Source organism: Delphinapterus leucas, chromosome 8 (assembly GCF_059928025.1).
Source record: "Delphinapterus leucas isolate spDelLeu-1000000601 "Yukka" chromosome 8, BTC_Dleu_Yukka2, whole genome shotgun sequence".
In the NCBI taxonomy this organism is placed as follows: domain Eukaryota; kingdom Metazoa; phylum Chordata; class Mammalia; order Artiodactyla; family Monodontidae; genus Delphinapterus; species Delphinapterus leucas.
Window position 1 is genome coordinate 11,658,192 of NC_143136.1, and position 20,698 is coordinate 11,678,889.

At 37.6% G+C, this 20,698-nt stretch overlaps 1 protein-coding gene across 18 annotated transcripts in view; it reads right to left on the bottom strand.

The window, feature by feature from the left end:
* The window catches only part of MFF (mitochondrial fission factor), a 47,720-nt gene extending 31,534 nt beyond the window's left edge, over positions 1-16,186 (bottom strand). For 4 of the 18 annotated variants that reach the window (XR_002643778.3, XR_002643777.3, XM_022567850.3 and 1 more), the window contains exons 1-2: positions 9,300-9,520; positions 8,206-8,375 (exon numbers count right to left, since the gene is read on the bottom strand). Coding sequence is in view for 16 of the 18 variants with exons in the window: in XM_022567850.3 (XP_022423558.2) it covers positions 8,206-8,375; positions 9,300-9,480 (351 nt within the window). In the remaining 2 variants the exon portion in view is untranslated. Of the gene's footprint in view, positions 1-8,205; positions 8,376-9,299; positions 9,521-10,448; positions 10,627-11,393; positions 11,506-14,690; positions 14,692-15,904 lie in introns of those variants that run through there. The other 14 variants (XM_022567855.3, XM_089916278.1, XM_089916282.1 and 11 more) reach the window with 8 other exon arrangements.
* Positions 16,187-20,698: the final 4,512 nt, after the last annotated feature.

Consider the following 20,698-nt stretch of genomic DNA (forward strand, 5'->3'; position numbering starts at 1 on the left):
ATACTTACATTATTTAAGAACAATTTACAATAGTTTTTAAAGGCACAAACACTATAGGACATGGGATATATTTGTACTCAAATAAGTGTTCCTGGCTTCTGGGGTTAAAACAAATTCAGATTTGGTTGGATATCTGAAAACTAGACTTAAAAAAAGTTTTACTAGCTTAAAGGTTTTAGCATTCTAGAAATAGCCACAATCTTCCATCTCACACGCTCTTCTTACAAAATGTTATCACTGACCTCTTTCCATTAAGGAATAGAATCTATGTTCCCTTCCCTTGAAATTGGGTACTCTAGTGACCACTGCAGAGATGATACAATGTGACTTCTGAGGTTAGGTCATAAACAACAATAAGCCTTCTGCCTTTTTCCCCTTCCCCAGGGGAGCTGTTTGAGATTCGAACAATGACACCATGACGTGAGGAAGCCCAAGCAGCCACACAAAAGGCCATGTGTAGGTGCACCAGCCAATAATACTGGCTGAGGTCCACACAACAGGTAGTATCAACTGACATGAGTGAGTAAACCTTTAGATGACTGCAGCCTCAAGCTGTGTGAGTCATAAACAGCCTTTGATACTTCCTAGCCTAGGCCCAGATAATATACAACAGAAATAAGCTTTCCCCATTATTCCTGATGCAAATACCTCACCTGCAGAATCCACGAGCAAAATTATTTGTTTTTGTTTCAAGCCACTAAGTTTAGGGTGGCTTATTAAGGGGCAATAGACAACTAGAACAATGGTAATCATTAACTTCACTTAGTTTTTAGAATTTTTTTTTCTTCTTTTTTTTTACTACAAACACCCATGGCAACTTAATGGTTAAAGAAAAATTTGAACTTTACTGTAAAGGACAACTGGTGTGTGAACCAATGGACTTGATAATTAAGATTTTCAAAAATGCACACCCAGTATCTATTAATGCTCAAAGACTTGGGAATAGATTATCAGGTTATAAGCACCATCAAAGCAGAATAAATCCTGTATTTCATGACAGCAAAACTTAAAACTACTATGCAGCACATAACTTCAGAGACTGGTTTAGATTTGGTTATGGTTATAAACCATTTACCCATCCAAACAAAAGAAAAAAAAAACAGAAAAGGAGTCGGTTCAGAGCCTACTGCAAGAGTTCTTTACAGTTAAACCAAAAATCAAAATTACTTGAAGGCATTTATACATAAAAACTAGCACCTCCACAATCAAATATACTTTACTCACAGTGAGCAGTACTGGGTTGCTTTGTGAGAATCCCACTGATGCTTGCCTGCCTACCTACTGCACAGTTGTGCTTGCTTTTTCTAGAGAACTGTTCTTCCACGTTGTAGGGATCAAGATGAATTTCCTACTATATTAGAACTGTTCCTCCTGCTATGTGGTAAGAACTAACATTCAGCAGATAGGAAGAGACAGGACAAGACAAATTAGTCTATGACTCCAACATAACCTGACAAAGTAGAGGATCCTAGGTCTGTTATTTTCGCCATTTGAAACCTGATTTAAATTATATCTTAACAGGAACATTAAGCTCGATATTACTAACATATTGAGGAAAAAGACAACATAAGACAAAAGCATATATTTGTTATGCCTTCATATGACCAGCCTGTATACTGGAATACCAAAGAACTCTGATACTGCCTGAGGTGATAAGGGACACAGTGATCTTTAAATACTTTCCCCTTTAGTTCACAATCATGATGGTTTTTTTTTAAATTCAACGATTTTTTAAAATTAATTACAGTTGTTCCCAACATTATTGAGATCCAATTGACAATTCAAGGTTTTAAAATGTCATTCAGAACCATCCTGCATCGATTACCCATTATAAAACTTACATGCACTCCTTAGGCTGAGAAATACAGTTTCCAAGCTTCAGGTAACTTCCTGAAAGTTAGGTCACAGGGTCTTCTGTGTCTAATTATAGGCATAAAATTCTCCTCTAATGTGCTTATACTCTGAGTTACTTTCGATTGTTCACAGAATCCTGGACAAATCAGTGTCCCCGAGGTCTTTGTTTACTGGTTCTCTAGATTTATCTAGAGCTTGTCTCTCCTTCAAGAATCTGCTCAGATGCCTCAGTATTTTCCCCTATACTGGTCCCTGTTTTAATTTTTTTACATAATTTTTAAAAGTTACACTCCATTTACAGTCACTACAAAATATTGTCTATATTCCCCATGTTGTACAATACATCCTTGTAGCTTATCTTACACCCAATAGTTTGTACCTCTCACTCTCCCATCCTCATATCCCTCCCACAAACTGGTAACCCTAAGTTTGTTCTCTATATCTGTGAGTCTGCTTATTTTTTGTTATGTTCACTAGTTTATTGTATTTTTTAGATTCCACATTACCATATAGTGTTTCTCTTTGTCTGGCTTATTTCACTTAGCATAATGCCCTTCAAGTCCATCCATGTTGCTGCAAACAGCAAAATTTCATTCTTTTTTATGGCTGAGTGATATTCCATTATGTGTATGTGTATGTGTATGCGTGTGTGTGTGTGTCTGTGTGTATATATATATATACATATATGGCACGTCTTCTTTATCCATTCATCTACTGATGGACACTTAGGTTGCTTCCATATCTTGGCAACTGTAAATAATGCTGCTATGAACACTGGGGTGCATGTATCTTTTTCGAATTGGTGTTTTTGTTTTTTTTCGGATATATATACTGATTCCCCGTACTCCCTTTTTTAACAAGACACTTGTTTTACTTCTCAACACATACAAAATAAAAAACTGTAATTATATTAAAACAGCCAGTAAGTATTACAAGCGCATAGACCCTACCATAGCCTAGTTCTTCATAGTTCTTCACAATCTTCACTGTGATTACTAAACAACCCTCAGAAAATCTGTACCAAAAACTAAGATTGAAAACTGATTTCTGAAATGTTTGTTATGCCTTTCATTTAGGCAGTTTTTGATTCTTTTTAGTATTTTTAAAACAATTTTATCTTTTTAAGAAAAGGATTTCTTTTAATTCTGTCCAGAGAGAGAAAGGGAAATCCTCCATTTTATCATTTGGTATAATCTCAGTGAAAAATGGAGATTTATCCTCAAATAGTATGTTAGTTGCATTTTCAGTTAAGAAATAAAAATATATAACTATTGAATAGAATTATTCGGCAAATTAATGGATACTGATCCCCTTTTTAAAAATAATAGTTCAGAGACATTAATCTGTGAATTGCTGTGGGACTTTTATTGGAAGAGGTAAAGCAGAGTTAAAAATGTGGGCCAAACAATCGGGGTGAACAGTCTTACCCCCCAAAACATATTCACTGTCCAAAATTTAAAATAATAAACTACCTGGAAAAATAATGAACCCAATGGGAAGGAAACATGGAATACATGTGTCAGCAGTGAATACAATGCCCATGCGATAGGGCCATGAAACAGTAACTGCACAAAGGATGTGAGTGCACATCTCTGAATCTTCCATGGATGAATGTGCATACATACATACAATGAATTAAGCTGTTCTTTTTCCTCTTCTCTCCCTTTTGCTCCATTCTACTCATCCCAGCCCCAGCTCCTCTTTCCACAGGAGGGGAAAGGAAAGGGAGTTAAACAAACCATCACCAAATTGTGATCAGACCCACATTCATCAGCTTCTCAATTTTCAGAGCTACTGCCAGGACCCTTTTAAGTCCTTCTGAGTGTCCGGGAGTCCTTCCGCATTTCTTTTTTGTTTTTCAATTTTTATTGGAGTATTGTTGCTTTACAATGTTGTGTCACTTTCTGTTGTACAGCAAAGTGAATCAGCCATACGTATACATATATCCCCTCTCTTTTGGATTTCCTTCCCATTTAGGTCACCACAGAGCACTGAGTAGAGTTCCCTGTGCTATAAAGTAGGTTCTCATTAGTTATTTATTTTATACATAGCAGTGTATATATGTCAATCCCAATCTCCCAATTCCACATTTGTTTTAGGACGTGCCATACGGCTAAGTCACTCATTACACTTCAGGTCAAATATGTACTTTCACTTCACATCCTAGAGGTTGTCATGGCAATTGAACTGGACCATCACCCGGCACTGATAACCACCTGCTACGTCCTTACAGACTGTTGGATTACAGATCTAGAGCCCTCTGTTAGACACCCATGGCCTTTGTGTTGTCCATAATGACAGCTTCTAGACCAGCTGCTTTCCAAGTGTATTCTTTAAAGCAGTCAGTTCTAGCTGGATATATTTCCTCCTAGCCCTTGAGCTAGACACTTTGTACATGGTTGCTGTAGGATTTGGCATCCTGTGTAAAGCTTGCATGGCCTGGATACACTTCCTTTTCTGAAAACATTCATTGCCTTTGTTCTTTTCCAAAACCAGGTCAGGGTTTATACAGACCAATCTTCCCAATTCTTGGGACATTTGGGGTTCACTGCTGTTCCAGATTTATTGCAAAAATGAATGGCTTTCTCATCCTTCTCTTCTTTGAAGTAGAAGTTGCCAATTCAGGCAAAAGCTCTTATAACCTGTCTTTAGTCCAATTTGTTTCCTCTTCCCACTTCAGTGGTCTTCTCACAAAGCTCTTGGCCATTTATTGTAACTGATTTTTTCAAAGAAAACCACTGCTTGAGTGATGGGATATACTGATGGAGTCCAAATTTTTTACTGGGTCACACTGCTTCAAAGCTGTGTCAAGTGCTCATATTTTCCAACTCTTTTTCTTTACACTTCTTCCTTTTTGTTCTCTGGAAGATCTTCTCTCACGGGCTCCCATCTGGAGGTAGTGTCAGTGTCACAGCCTCTTTCTCGTCACTCACACTGCCTAACCTATTCTAAGAACACTGAGAGCTGTCATGATTTGTGTATTTTGCAGTTCATACCCAGATCAGATGGTTTATTGCACAGTTGCTTTATTAGTTGCCTGCAGGTAGAATCACCAAGCAATGGTCTTTCCGAATATTAGCAGAGGTTAGGCACATTGGAAGGTTCATCAATTTCCTCTACCTCCAGATTTTATAAACCCTCTCTGAGCTAGGGGGATTACATGCTTCGTGTTTTAAGGCCTCTTCGTATGTTCACTTGGATACTTCAAGCCAGTTTAAGAAGTCAGTACGTTATTTTCTGCAAATTTATTTCTTGTATCAGTCAGGCTTTTAAACAAAAATTGTATAGTGTTCCTCATAAGTCACCTTCAGGTATTCTTCTTTCTTGCCACAGGCCAGTGGTTCTCAACTGGGTGTGATTTTTTCCCTCCAAGGGACATCTGGCAATGTATGCAGATCATCTTTTCTGTCTTTTTATTGTGATAAAATAGACATAACACAAAACTCACCATTCTAAGCACTTTAAAGTATATATATTATACAATTCAGTGGTATTCAGAACATTCACAGTGTTGTGCAACCATCACCACTCCCTAGTTTCAGAACGTTTTCATCCCCCCAAAAGGAAACCCCAAGATTAAGCAGTCAGTCCCAAGTACTCTCTCCCCTAAACCCCTGTCAACTACTATTCTGGGTATTTCATGTACGCAGAATCATACAACATATGGCCTTTTCTGTCTGGCTTCTTTGACTTAACACGTTTTCAAGGTTCATCCATGTTGTAGCATGTATAAGTACTTCATTCCTTATTATAGCTGAATAATACTCCACTGTATGGATATACCACATTTTGCTTATCCATCCATCAGCTGAAGGGCATTTGGGTGTTTCCACCTCTTGGTTATTGGAGACATTTTTGATTTTCATGACTTGAAGGATGCTACTGGCGTCTCGTAGATAGAGCTCAAGAATGCTGTTAAATATTTTACAGTGCAAAAGGACAGCCCTCACCACAACAAAGAACTATCTAGTCTAAAATGTCATAGTGCTGAGGTTGAGAAACCTTGGCATATGTTGTAAAATGATTATTACAGAATAAATGATTTAGGGAATCTTACTTGACATATTCTAAGTACCATCCGAATGAATCATCAATGTTATCAGCACTCAGGAACTTACTACCCTTCCATTTCAATCCATTTTGTAGACGCTACCAGAACTCTGGTTCCTTCCCTTTTCTCCTCTGCTCACTAGTTGATTGCCTCTTGAGGGCCACCTGACCCTTCTATGGACTGAAGCACAGATCATCACCTTTGCTTTCCTTTTAATAGGCAACTAGTACTAATATCGGAAACTCCTCTCCTGCATCTCAGGATTTGGCCCCTGCCAAAGGTTTTTTTTTTTTTTTTTTTTTAATTGAAGTATAGTTGATATACAATATTACATAAATTAAAGGTGTACAATATAGTGATTCACAATTTTTAAAGGTCATACTCCATTTATAGTTATTATAAAATACTGGCTATAGTCCCTGTGTTGTACAGTATATCCCTGTAGCTTATTTTATACATAACAGTTTGCACCTCTTAAACCCTTACCCCTCTACTGCCCCTCCCCACTGGTAACCACTAATTTGTTCTCTATATCTGTGAGTCTGTTTCTTTTTTGTTATACTCACTAGTTGTATTTTTTAGATTCTCAGACTTACTTCACTTAGCATGATACCCTCCAAGTCCATCCATGTTGTTGCAAATGGCAAAATTTGATTCTTTTTTATGGCTGAGTAGTATTCCATTGTGTGCGTGTGAGTGTGTGCGTGTATGTCACATATTCTTTATCCATTCATCTGTTGATAGACACTTAAGATGCTTCCAAATCTTCTGCCACAGGATGTTAATTTTCACAACAATGATATTTGTACCTACTGAACTTTTCACATCAATTAGAACATGTGCTAAACATATTACACATATTATTACATTTAATTCTCTCAATAATCGTAAGCAGTTGGCATTATTCTTATCATTATTTTAGAGATGAGCCTTGGAATTGTTAAATAACTTGCCCAAAGTTATGTGGTTAATAAGTAGCAAAGTAGGCCTTCAAAATTAGGTTAATTCTCAGCCTCAGCTTTTCACTCCAGTGCTATACACTTTGGACATTTATCACATTTGACTATATATCAATTACAGCAGGAGTAAACCCCACATGGGCTTAAAACCTAGGTCTCCTGAGAGACAGTACTCGTCTTGTTTTCAGTTGGTTATTCACACCAAGTAGGCACAAATGTCTAAAATGGTGGGAGCATAAAGATCAGAAGACAAACAAAACCTGAAGAATATCAAAGGGAGGGTTTCTCTCCTGGCAGAATCCTCATTCCAAGACAATATTATTCACAGACCACTACAAAGGAACCATGTCTCACTGCACAGTGTCTTACACAAAAGGTCAAAAAATGTCTGTTAAATAAATATCAGTACAATTCTGCAAGTACCTTAGTGCCTCTTCATCGTGTGAACATTCAAAATTAGTACTCTTCACCGAGTAAATACCTAGAATGTCTAAACTGGCACCTAGGAGTGTATTATCTGAGTCACCTCAGCTCAAACTTCCAACCTAAGAAAAGGTCATACATAGTACTAGGAAACTGCACTCCCGTAGGTTATATGGGTGATTTACCCTCTTAGGAAAGGATTATATGAAAAATGAAAGACAAGGGCAGTTCCATTATCAATAAAAACATATCTTTGCACACTGTTTTATACTAGCTAGCATCATGACAACACAGGAATTTAGAAGTTATAATGAAAAAGTTGCAACTACAGAAACCACAGAAAAGGAGTCTTACAAGATTGGCCCTGAATCAATAGCAAAGGCAAGATTTGAACTTTGCAACTAACACCTTATTAGTCCATATACTATCATATTTAGGTCAACAAGGCCATTAACATTACACAACACGGTAACTAACTCAGTAGAAACTTTCCAGCAAGCAGGGAGAATAGGTAGTTATCAAGGGGAAAAAAGAGCTTTCTCTGCCATTTGCCAGACTGCTTTTATAACAAAGTGATGCATTAATTTTTTCCCATGCTAAACTTCCCCAATTTTTCTGTATTGCTTAAAGTGTAACTCCCAGCCATAAAAGCTCATCCTTCAAGGCCACATGAATGTTAATGATTTCCACAAAATTCTCATTTTCCTGAAATATAATATTTAAATTAAAAAAACCCAACAGCATAGTATCTCATTTGGGGTATTCATAAGCCAGAATTTATAGTAATCAATGTTCCATGCCAAAGGATTCCATTACATATTACCAATGATATGATTTATAGCCTCTTAACTCCTCTTTAACTTTTGCTTCTGTCTCTATTACTGCAAATTCAGATGATGTTAAAACTCTAGCACTTACTTCTTCATTTTGAGGGGCTGGAGGAGGTTTTTCTAAATCCAGAAAATCTAGTGGTCTTTCACTTAGCGTAAGTACACGAGGTGGTGTTTTTAGTGCCAGAGGTTTGAAGGGAGTTGACTGTATAAGGTCAAGATCTGCTGGCCTTGAAAATGGAATGTCTTCATTATTTCCTAAGCATAGGGGAAAAAAAAAAAAAAAAAGGAAAGGAGGGAGATTTTTAAAAGACATGGGTTTTATTAAAATGCATTTGCCGTTACACACCCACTAGCAATAGCTAAAATTAAAAAGACTAACAATACAAAGTGTTGTTGAGTGCAAATGAAACTCTCATATGTCAATGATGGGAATATAACAGGGTACAACCAATTTCAAAAATAGCTTGACAGCTTTTCACAAAGTTAAACGTCGTAACTTATAATATGATCTAGCAATTCCACTCCTAAGAGATATGAAAACACATGTCTTCATAGCAGCTTTATTCCTAATAGCACCAAAAAGGAAACAACCCAAATGTCCACCAACAGGTGAATGTATAAACAAATTGTGGTTTATCCACACACTGGAATATTAGAAATAAAATGGTATGAACAACTGATACAGCAACAATATGGAAGAATCTCAAAAACATTACACTAAGCAAAAGAAGACAGACCCAAGAGTATATAGGGTATCAGTCCATTCATACGAAACTCTGGGAAAGACAAATGTGATCTCTGGTTATAAAAAGGAGATTATGGTTGCCTGGAATTGAAGGGTAGGAACTGAATGAGAAACCTTTTGGCAGGTAATGAATATGTTCTATATCTGGACTGTGGTAGAGGTTACATAGGAGTATACATTTGTCAAAACTCATCAGGCTGTACACTTTAAAATTACACCATTTTATGTATGTAAATTATATCTCAATAATTAGCTGAATTATTAAAAAATACTAGTTGAAATTTCAGACTATTGTAATTTATAAACTTTTTGAAGAAAAGGTAGTTGCATTTCCCAACCCCTTTTCTAAGTAATATTTTGAAAAATCCCAAAAGTTTTCATAAAAATATATAAAATACATTTATCAGGCAACTTTATAAACAAATATAAAATACCTGCTACAACAATTCTCTCTGGAACCTGCATAATCACACTAGCATTTGAAACTCCTTCTTGGAATCCTTGTTCCAGGTCAGCATTTGGTGGTGCTACCTTTAATTTTTCCGGGACCCTCATTCGCTGACTAATACCTTCGGTGTATTCCATTTCATACTGAATTCGACTAATTTCCGCCATCTCAGCAGCACTGGGAGAAGGAAATGCTGCCCCACTCACTCTGCGGGCAAAAAATTTAGACAGGGGTGACTGAGTGTTAAAATGCCAGTCTTTTCTATGTAGTGAAGTTAGGATACCTTTTAGAAAGAGCAAAGGAGACTTCTCATTTGTGAGTACTGAATACATCCAAAGGAAAAATAAAAGATCGAAGAAAATGTTCTCCTCAACATAATACCTTCTCACTTAGTTGAAACTGCACCTTGAGGATATTGCTTAGGAGCAAATTTTTAAAATTATTGTATAACCACAAGACGAATGTGCACACACATACACTCTATTCCTCTCTGCATAAAGAGATATGCATGCTGCTTACATAACTCAAAAAATGCCTAAAATAAAACTTAAATAGAAATTTCCTAATGAATTATATGAAGGGAAGCTGCTAGAACTTTATAAAAATGAAATTAGAAATTCCGGTCATGCATGGAAAAAATAAAACCTTTTAATGATGAATATCAGACTCATAAGGTAAGTAATGTTAATTCTAAATTTACTAAAAAAGCAACCCCCTGAATTTCACAAAATAAAAATTAAAACTTCTCTTACTGAATGTATATCTGATGACTGAGATGAAATGAATACCAAATACAGAATATACACTAATAAATCCTTAATGTTTGCATTCATTTTGAGGGACTATAGTGTGAAAGTTTCACACTATTAATTTGTACTCAGTATCATATTTACATGTATATTTTTAAAAAACATGACATGCCTTCAAACGGAAAGACAGGACAAATGCATTGAGAAACCTAAATCAGAGAAGGATCCATGCTCCAGGGAAATGCAGCAGAAAGGAAGTTGCCCCAAGATACAAAATGCTGACAGAAGTGTAAAAGAACAGGATTAGCCTATGGGCAATCAGCTTTAAAGCAACTATGTCTCAAACCTATAATGTCATCAGCTCAACTGAATAAAATGTCACTGACCTTCCTAGTGATGTGTCATTGCTTGTTCGTTTACTCATTTTTAATACAGTAAATACACGTTTATAATAGCTATTAAAGTACTGCCTCCCTGTAGTTCAGTTTACTTTACACAACAATTCCCCTAAAGATCTGAATTTTTTTGGAGGTGTACATAACAACACGGAAACTGCTTTTCCAGCTGTAAAAAAGAAAGAATAAAAATCAGTATTTCAACAATTCATTTCATAAGAAAACTATCAATAAAAGTAAATATCTACTTAAAATTATTTTTGGATTTCAACCAAAATCAATTTTCAAATCTCTCCTAAAAAGAGTTATTCTATACCTCAAAAAAATATACAGACTGTTTTAAGCATAGTCACTGTATTATGATTTTGCAAACAGGATAAAGAAAAGCTAATCAAATGTATATACAAATGTGAAGTCAGATTAGAGGAAAACATTTTGCCATAAAACTCCTCTAATTATTATATTCTAAAGGGGGAAAAGATCCTTTTCTTTTTCAGCCTAAGTACAAATGAAAAAATTATGAAAATAATGTAAAGGGCAGAAAAATGTATTTGAAGTAACCTAATATTTGATGTATAAGTAATGGTTTCTTTAAAAGGAAATAACTTGGAAAGCCAAATTACACTACATTTTCAGCAGGAGATATTATATATAAATCCAGGTCAATAAAAAATTAAAGACAGTATAAATGTAAGCCACAGCTGTGACATTTCTTAAACTCCATGTCAGAGATATATCACACATTTTAAACTCCACCTTACTGACATGCTTTGGAGGGTTCTAAGAGGTTGCTAAGGGGCTAAGCCCTGACAAATGGTTACTTATGACTGCTAACCTGCACCCTTTATTCTTTACCAAAATGTGTGAATTTTCAGGATTTGCATGCAAATGGTTTAAAGACTAAGAAAACAGAGCCAAAAGAAAATGTTTACTCACAAAAGTGTACCAACTACTGCTTGCTTTTTGGCATTATCTGTTTCTGTGCTTCATATTAAATCCTTTAACTTGCTGCAATATGCATGTGCTGGATTTAGAGCCACTTTTGTCCCTGGGGGAGAAAAAACAGGAGCTAACTGAAAAACTAGATGATACTACCATTAGGGATTCATTGCTGGAAATACTCCAAATAATGAAAGTCACTAAAGATGTACAACCTTACCTTAAAAAAAACAGTAAAATAAAGAAAAAATGAACAAGCTTACCACCTATTTTAGGCCTAGAGACAGAACCCTACAGCCATTCACTAGTTAATGCAAGATAAAAGACAATCATTGTTTCTGATTTGAAACAAAGGAAAACATACCTGATGAAAAATACTTACATTTAAAAGAATCTTAATACTTATGTGTATAAATAAGTGTATATACATACACACAAATTAAGGAGAAGCAAATGCATTGGCTAAATTTTCATCCAGCTATTTTCATTCAGTATTTAATTTCATATTTGTTTCATTTCATTCCCAACTTTAATTTGGTATTTAATTTGAACCAGTAACGCATGCACATGGCACAAAGTACACAAGAACACACAGAGATGTAGGGCCAGAAACTACAAAACTCTTACAGGAAAACACAGGCAGAACACTCTATGACATAAATCACAGCAAGATCCTTTTTGACTCACCTCCTAGAGAAATGGAAATAAAAACAAAAATAAACAAATGGGACCTAATGAAACTTCAAAGCTTTTGCACAGCAAAGGAAACCATAAACAAGACCAAAAGACGACCCTCAGAATCGGAGAAAATATTTGCAAATGAAGCAACTGACAAAGGATTAATCTCCAAAATTTACAAGCAGCTCATGCAGCTCAATAACAAAACAACAAACATCCCAATCCAAAAATGGGCAGAAGACCTAAATAGACATTTCTCCAAAGAAGATATACAGACTGCCAACAAACACATGAAAGAATGCTCAACATCATTAATCATTAGAGAAATGCAAATCAAAACTACAATGAGATATCATCTCACACCGGTCAGAATGGCCATCATCAAAAAATCTAGAAACAATAAATGCTGGAGAGGGTGTGGAGAAAAGGGAACCCCCTTGCACTGTTGGTGGGAATGTAAACTGATACAGCCACTATGGAGAACAGTATGGAGGTTCCTTAAAAAACTACAAATAGAACTACCATACGACCCAGCAATCCCACTACTGGGCATATACCCTGAGAAAACCATAATTCAAAAAGAGTCATGTACCACAATGTTCATTGCAGCACTATTTACAATAGCCAGGACATGGAAGCAACCTAAGTGTCCATCGACAGATGAATGGATAAAGATGTGGCACATATATACAATGGAATACAACTCAGTCATAAAAAGAAATGAAGTTGAGTTATTCGTAGTGAGGTGGATGGACCTAGAGTCTGTCATACAGAGTGAAGTAAGTCAGAAAGAGAAAAACAAATACCATATGCTAACACATGTATATGGAATCTAAAAAAAAAATGGTTCTAAAGAATCTAGGGCCAGGACAGGAATAAAGATGCAGACGTAGAGAATGGACTTGAGGGCACGGGGAGGGGGAAGGGTAAGCTGGGACGAAGTGAGAGAGTAGCACTGACATATATATACACTACCAAATGTAAAATAGATACCTAGTGGGAAGCAGCCACATAGCACAGGGAGATCAGCTCCGTGCTTTGTGACCACGTAGAGGGGTGGGATAGGGAGGGTGGGAGGGGGACACAAGAGGGAGGGGACATGGGGATATATGTATACGTATAGCTGATTCACTTTCTTATACAGCAGAAACTAACACAACATTGTAAAGCAATTATACTCCAATAAAGATGTTAAAAAAAAAAAGGAAGAAAAGAAAAAAAAAAAGAATGCGCAAAGAAAATAAAGTGTCCCACCAGATCCTATCCTATAACCACCTAGGTCCCCATAGGCAATCTCTCATCAATTTCTGGGCATCATTCTAAATGAGATACTCTTCTTATAACTGTGCGTATATATCTGAAGCACAGTAAAAGCTTATAGTTAAAACTAACACTGAAAAGAGATACCTCAAAAGGAGTATAGCCTTGGGACATTATAAACTGAAACTTTATAATAATAAACAAGGGACGCAATTGCTAGAAAAACATTATCTCCCTGAAATGTGCTATTCTCCACATTCCATTTACTACATTTCAGCCTTCTTATTAACTTTCCACTAGTACATCACACGGGTCTCAACATTTCATTTTACAGCAACATCTTCTCTTACAAGACTCTCTGAGTTTGCAAAGTATCCCAGACTTAGATCATAAAGGTGGACAATGAAAAGACACCTTCTGGAAAAAGTCAAATTCTCCTGTAGCCAATCTGAGCTACTGACAAAGTAGATGGAACTTTTCTACTAAGATTTAACATTGTACTGTTCCAATTACTGGCTTTTCTGCTTAAGTAAAATAGATCAAAATCTAATTTTTTTCTCCCTCATTAGACTGTGACATTTTTGTTAATATCTTTTGGCAATAAAGAAAATAAATTTCTCATTTGGAGTTATTAACTCCAATTTTGTCACTTACAATCTACTAGGCAACAAGTACATGAGTCTCTGTGATATAACTAAGGAGACAAAAATATGTCTCAGAATCATAGATGATCTTATATCTCTACTTTCTAAGCCCGGTGGTTCCCAACCATCAGTAACTTACCAACTTCATGCTTTTTTTTCCATACTCACACAGTACGTTTACGCTCAGCTATACTTAATCTTTTCTTTAACTCAATTTTTAAAAACCTTAAGTGTATTTTAAAAGGAAATTTTACATTATTATTTTATTTAATTTATTTATTTTTTGGCCATGCAGCTTGAGGGATCTTAATTCCCCAACCAGGGATTGAACCTGGGACCCTGGCTTTGAAAGTGCTGAGTCCTAACCACTGGACCACTAGGGAATACCCTTACATTACTTTTTTAAACCATGGACTTAATGTACATATATAAAGACAGGTAACAAAAACATAACTCTTACAAAAAACCCTCATCTGCAAACCACCTAAAGTCAAGTCACATCCCACTCGTGGAAAGTGTCCCAATTTGGGGACACAATGATTCAAGCCTGACTTTCTTATTTTCTATATTAGAACACTGGGATGCAAAGAAGTAGCCCAGGAAGTCACAGAAACAACCTGGGTCAAACTGACTGTGGTTGCAAAGATTTATATAATTCTCCAATTACCAAAAAAAATGTTGGGTTGTTAGTTCAAGGCTTTTATACAGTCACCCTGTTTCAGTTCTCTTTTCAAGCAACTATACTTAAAGAATGGGTGTATTAGAAAATCACAGTATAGTAACCCAAGATTAATTTTAATTTTTAAAGAAAAATCACTGAAAACTTGGAAAAATACAAATTAACGAATTTTAAAATAACGTTATCAATCCACAGAAAACAAGTTTCAACACAAGAAGGGAGGACAGTAACAGCTAAACTTTGTAATCATAAAATAAGGCAGCCCTATCAGACAGGAAGGGATAGAAAACACAATTTCCTTTTGGAAAAATCCAGCAAAACCAACTCACGAGTGCTTGAAACCAAATACATAGCAGGTCCCACCCACAATTTAATTACAGGGGAAGAGACTACTAGGTACAACTAAATCGCTCTAATTGTTTCTGAATCTATCCTCTTCAGGGTTTTTCCTTTGGGATATCAGACACGGAAACAAATGTTTTTCATTTAGGGTGAGAAAACATTTAAAATCCTTCAGTTAAAGTCTCTCAGTGGGGTGAGAGGCCTGTAAACAACTGGTTCTATATTTGGGAACAAGGGCCCTAAAGCTTATCTTCTGCAACTAAAAGACTCCACCACTTTTGAAAGCATTCTCCTCCCTCGAGAATGCCCCCTGCTCTAAAGTTGTAGGCCGCCACCGAGGGTTTTCTTCTAAATACCATATAAGCGGAACTGCACCTGCAGACGAAGGTCAGAGGCTTGTCGGAACGGGAATCCGAGCTTTCCCCATTTCCCAGCTCCTGGAATGAAATCTAGGAGCATCTCCGGGCATCCACACCTGCGAGCAAGGATGCTTACACAGCAGCCCGACCAGGGGCCTCCCCGAGGTATCTGGGCTTCCAACAAGGCCTTTCTTTTCGAACACGTTCTTTTCCACAAAATAAAGACAAAACAAACCAAAAACTACTTTTAAAGACGGCAGGCATCGGGTTCAAGGTCATACTAAAAGGTACCAGGACCTTGGCTGAGAAGGATGAGAGAAGACTACCAGCCAAACCGCGCTTGAAGCTCTCAGGACGCCCTAAGGAAGAGGAAAGCCCAGGGTTGAGGACGAGAGGCTCTGGAGTCGGGCCTCCGGCCAAGACTACACTACTAACGGGCCGGGGCCGCAGCGGGTCCCTTCATCAAGGGAGGGTCAGAGCCGCGGCGCTAGGCCCGGCAGCCGGCTCGGGCCGTGGGTCCCGGCTCGGGAAGACGTCAGTACTCACCCCTGGGCCCGCTGAAGGACCCTGGCGAGGACCGCCGCCCGCCGGCTCCCGGGGCGCTCGGGTGGGCGCTATCAGAGACCGTTGGCCGAGCGCACGGAGCCGCCCGGGCAAATCACCGGCCAGAGAGGCCCGCAGCGGGCGGGAAAAGACGCGAGAACTTCCGGGACTGGCCCCTCCCAGGAGCCGTAGTTGAGGCAGGTTTGTGGTCATGTGACTCAGGGAAGGGCGGACGTACGGCCCACGCATAGGAGCGGGGGCAGTACGACGCCGATGAGGCGACATCTTTGTTATGGGCAAGGTGCGCCAACCGCTTCTCCTGTTTACAAGGTAAACCTTCAGTAGCTAGTTAAATAACTAGTTTTCAGGACTGTCTGCGTCAAAATCAGGACTGGTGTGAGGCCTAAGAATCTGCATATTTCGCCAGTTCTGCAAGTGATTCTTAAACACTATAGTACAATTTTGACGACTTTTCAAGCCCTCTATGTCTTCCTTAAACAGTGACCACTGCCCTGACTGGCTCCACTGATCCTTAAAGATGAGAATCACCGAAAAGGAGAAGTTAGGGTTCACAGTAGTTAGCAGCCTTGTTTAGCTTCTAAGAATTGTCTGCATCTAACCACTTAACCACTAACTTTCCGGGGGAAAGTCAGTGCCATGCTCATCAACGTTGGGAGGGACTGAAGCCAATTCACGGAATACTTTGTGTGCCTCGACGTTAACAAACAGCCAAAGACATACACATGAGTAGGTACTTCTCTAGAGTCTAAAGATACTCCATAGATGTTACCATTCTTTAAAACCATTTAGGAAGTCCTCTGAGAATTTCGTTTTGGGGCCCCTTCTTAATAGTGACAAATCATCCTTTAAGAATAGATTGAAGGGCTTCCCTGGTGGCGCAGTGGTTGGGAGTCCGTCTGCCGATGCGGGGGACACGGGTTCGTGCCCCAGTCCGGGAGGATCCCACATGCTGCGGAGCGGCTGGGCCCGTGAGCCATGGCCGCTGAGCCTGCGCCTCCAGAGCCTGTGCTCCGCAACGGGAGAGGCCACAACAGTGAGAGGCCCGCGTATCGCAAAAAAAAAAAAAAAAAAAGGTTGATTTTAGGAGTGATCAGCCATTACAAGCCAAACTTTCGGGGGGAATTTAGAGACCAAGCTGAATAAGCCCACTATGACCAAAATCTTTAGAAGTGAGGGTCTTCCTGCTCCACTAGGATTAATATCTTTCTATATCTTAATTACTTGCAGTTTGGTTTTTACTCCTGTGTCTTACCCTCCAGGGAAATCGAATTCACTTTCAAATGAGGATTGTGATCCAATTACCAAATCCAAAGTCTTCTCCCTTAATCTTGATAAACCATAATCTTCCTGCATCAGTTGATTCTGTTAAATTAAATTAGACAAGACTGTAGTATCAATACATGAAAGCACCTACCAGTTACACCTAACTGGTAGTAAATTCTAAAAGAAAAAGAAAAGGCTCTTTCTCTCCCTTACCTGGAAACTCTGCTCCCTTTTTTTTTTTAAAGTAAATTTAATTATTCAACTTACGTATTATTTTTGGCTGCGTTTGGTCTTCATTGCTGTGCGCGGGCTTTCCCTAGTTGTGGTGAGCAGGGGCTACTCTTCGTTGCGGTGCACGGGCTTCTCATTGCAGTGGCTTCTCTTGTTGTGGATCACGGGCTCTAGGTGCATGGGCTTCAGTAGTTGTAGCGTGTGGGCTTCAGTAGCTGTGGTGCTCGGACTTCAGTAGTTGTGGCTCGCGGGCTCTAGAGCGCAGGCTAAGTAGTTGTGGCACACGGGCTTAGTTGCTCCACGGTATGTGGGATATTCCCGGACCAGGGCTCGAACCCATATCCCCTGCATTGGCAGGCAGATTCTTAAGCACTGCGCCACCAGGGAAGCCCTGCTCCCTTGTTTTTTGTAATAAAGCTTCATGCTGGGTCTTCTGTCTCTTCCGTCATTAATGTGGGCATTCCTGTTTATGATTCAATCCATCATTGACTGTCTTTTCACCCACAGTTGCCTCAAATCTTTTGTGGGAAAAGGTGGTATTTAAATCTAAATAAAATTAACAGACCATTTTGTCTCATCCTGTTACAGTAGTTCTAGCCATTTCTTCGTAAGTGTCCCATTGGAGCTTTGATCCCAACAGGGTTTCCAACTCAAATTTTCTCCTTCTTCCTAATGCAGATAACTTCTGAATTTCCTTGTTCAGTTGATGGCAAGATATTTGTTACAGTCACCAAGGTTCAAGATTCTGAAATCACCTTTCACTGTCCCCCATCCTTTATATTCTCCCACCTCAGGGCTAACTGTCCACTTTCTCTGTCATTTCTCTTCCCGCTACGAGACCATGACCAATCATCTGGACTGTTACCCTTTTAACTGGCCTCCCCATTTCCAGTATTTTTCTTTCTCTAATTATTCCTGGATATTGGATCCACAAAGAACCTATTTTTACAATTTGTGACAAAGACATCCCAAGTTTGAAGCCCCAAATACAAAAATAAATTGATGACTTATAGTTCTCCACAAATTCAAATGTCCGTACAGCAGTACAGTAATTTTTAAAAACACGTGAAACTGGGAGGGTAGTATATGAAATATTGGATCTTCCATGTTACCATTTGTATGATCATTCTACTCTTTGGCTCAAAATCTTCAGTGGGTCTCTAATGCCAACCAATGATGTGCAAGTTCACTTTGGTGCTCTAAACCCTAATATGGCCCTCACCTCCTGCTCTGCCACTTTATTTACCACTCCTTGTGTGTGTATATGATATATATGTATATATTCCATGTATTCTTGACCATTAATTGTTCTGTGAGATTGCTTCATGCTTTCCTAAGTACTTACTTTTATCTATGCTATTTCTGCCACCTAGAATGCCATCCTGCCTCTCATCACCTTCTGTTTCTTGAAATCCTAACTGCCCTTAAAGGACCACCTAAAATGTCCTCTCTCTTATGATTTCCTGAGGGCTCCAACTTTTGAACCACTGTTTGTTGACTCTTACAGTACTTGTCATATTCTGTTCAGTATTATAACTATCTATGTATTTGCCTTATTTTCCCTTACCAGATGATAAGTTCCATGTTTGAGACCAAGGTCTTTATCTCACTCATCTCTCTATCTTTATGGAGCAGCCATATTGAGCATGTTGTAGGTCTTGGGTTTAAAGTAATGAGATCTATTTCCCTGTTTGACTGATAAATTGGAATTAAAGATAATTCCAAAGCAATAGTTCTAAACAGGTTTTGAGCAGTGTTAGCATTTTTAGAAACACCATAGGGCCTCCAAAAACCTAGAGAGGGTCATATTTATCTGAATGTTTAAGTTGAGCCCGGTTATTCAAAATCAGTTGTTTCCTCCTGTGTTTGGTTGTCTCTTAGTTTCCAGTAAGCAGAGCATGGATTAGGGTGAGGTGAGTTAGGCACTCTTAGTGTTCTGCAAGTGCCCTGTCAGTAAGTTGCAAAGAATCCCTTAGAGACTGATCAAGATTTTTCTTTTTAAACAGGCTTATAAGTAGAGAGAATGAACTCAAATACAGCACTCATTGTTCTACTTGTCAGCAGTAAAAGTAAGTTCATTAAAATAGATGAGTATATTTTTTGACTCAAAATGTTTTCAAATTAGATTTTTTTGTCCCAATTATGAGAGTGTTTCTAAATATTTATTTGAGCAACAATTTTCTTGGCTTTCTTAGAATTATTACCCAGCATCACTATTCATTCATTCTGTTTTTTCCTTTGATTATATCTTTATTGTCATTTAACACGGCCCCAAAATTTCTTACCTATGAGAGTTAAGATTTTGTGTATTAAAGGCATTCATCTTTACCAATTCTCTACCTTTGAAATTTTATGAATATTTTTCCTTGAATAAGGAGTATTTGCATTATAAATGGGGAACATTTATCAAAATATATGACCCATAACTTCTGTAATCTGTATGTTTTCCTATTGACTTGTAAAAACTCCTTAAATATCTCAATAGGAAATGATAAAGATATTATTAGGCCTTTCACAGTAAAAAAAAAACCCACAAAAAACCACGCACTAATTAAATATACTAAATTAAAAAACCCAGATACTAATTTAAAGTGATAAATATTCAGCCTCACTGGTAATGAGCAAAATGTAAATTAAAATGAGACAGGCAAAATTACAAAAGAATATCCAGTATTGATAAAATCATAGGGAGATGGGTGTTTTCATTACACTGTGTTGATGCAACTGGAAATTCTAGCAATGTTCCTGGAGAACATTTATATATATATGTACATATATATATATATATATATATATATATATATATGTATCTCTCTCTCTCTCTCTCTCTCTGAAAGGCCTAAGATTGCAAGTCCTTTGATTCTTCAGTTTTCCTCCTAGAGACTTACCCTGAGTAAATAATTGGACAAATGTAAGATAAAATGTGTATAATATGTCCATAATAAAACTAAAATAAATGTCCATCAATTCATTGATTTATGTAGGAAATCCATGTAAATAATGATTAGTTCTTATCTATTGATGTGAAAATATGTCCACAGTGTATTAAGTTTGATTTAAAAATTTAGTTTCAAGACAGCATGCTTTTTATTCCATTTTTGTTTAAAAATATATTTACAAGAAAAAAGTTGAGTGGGGGTGAGGGTTAGATCATGGCAAGTTTTATATTCTTCTTCATAATTGCTGTTGTTTTTACAGTGAACATACACTGTTTTTACAATCCAAAAAAATTTGTTTACATTTTGAAAAAAATAAGACCAGATATAATTTTTTCAATTTTAT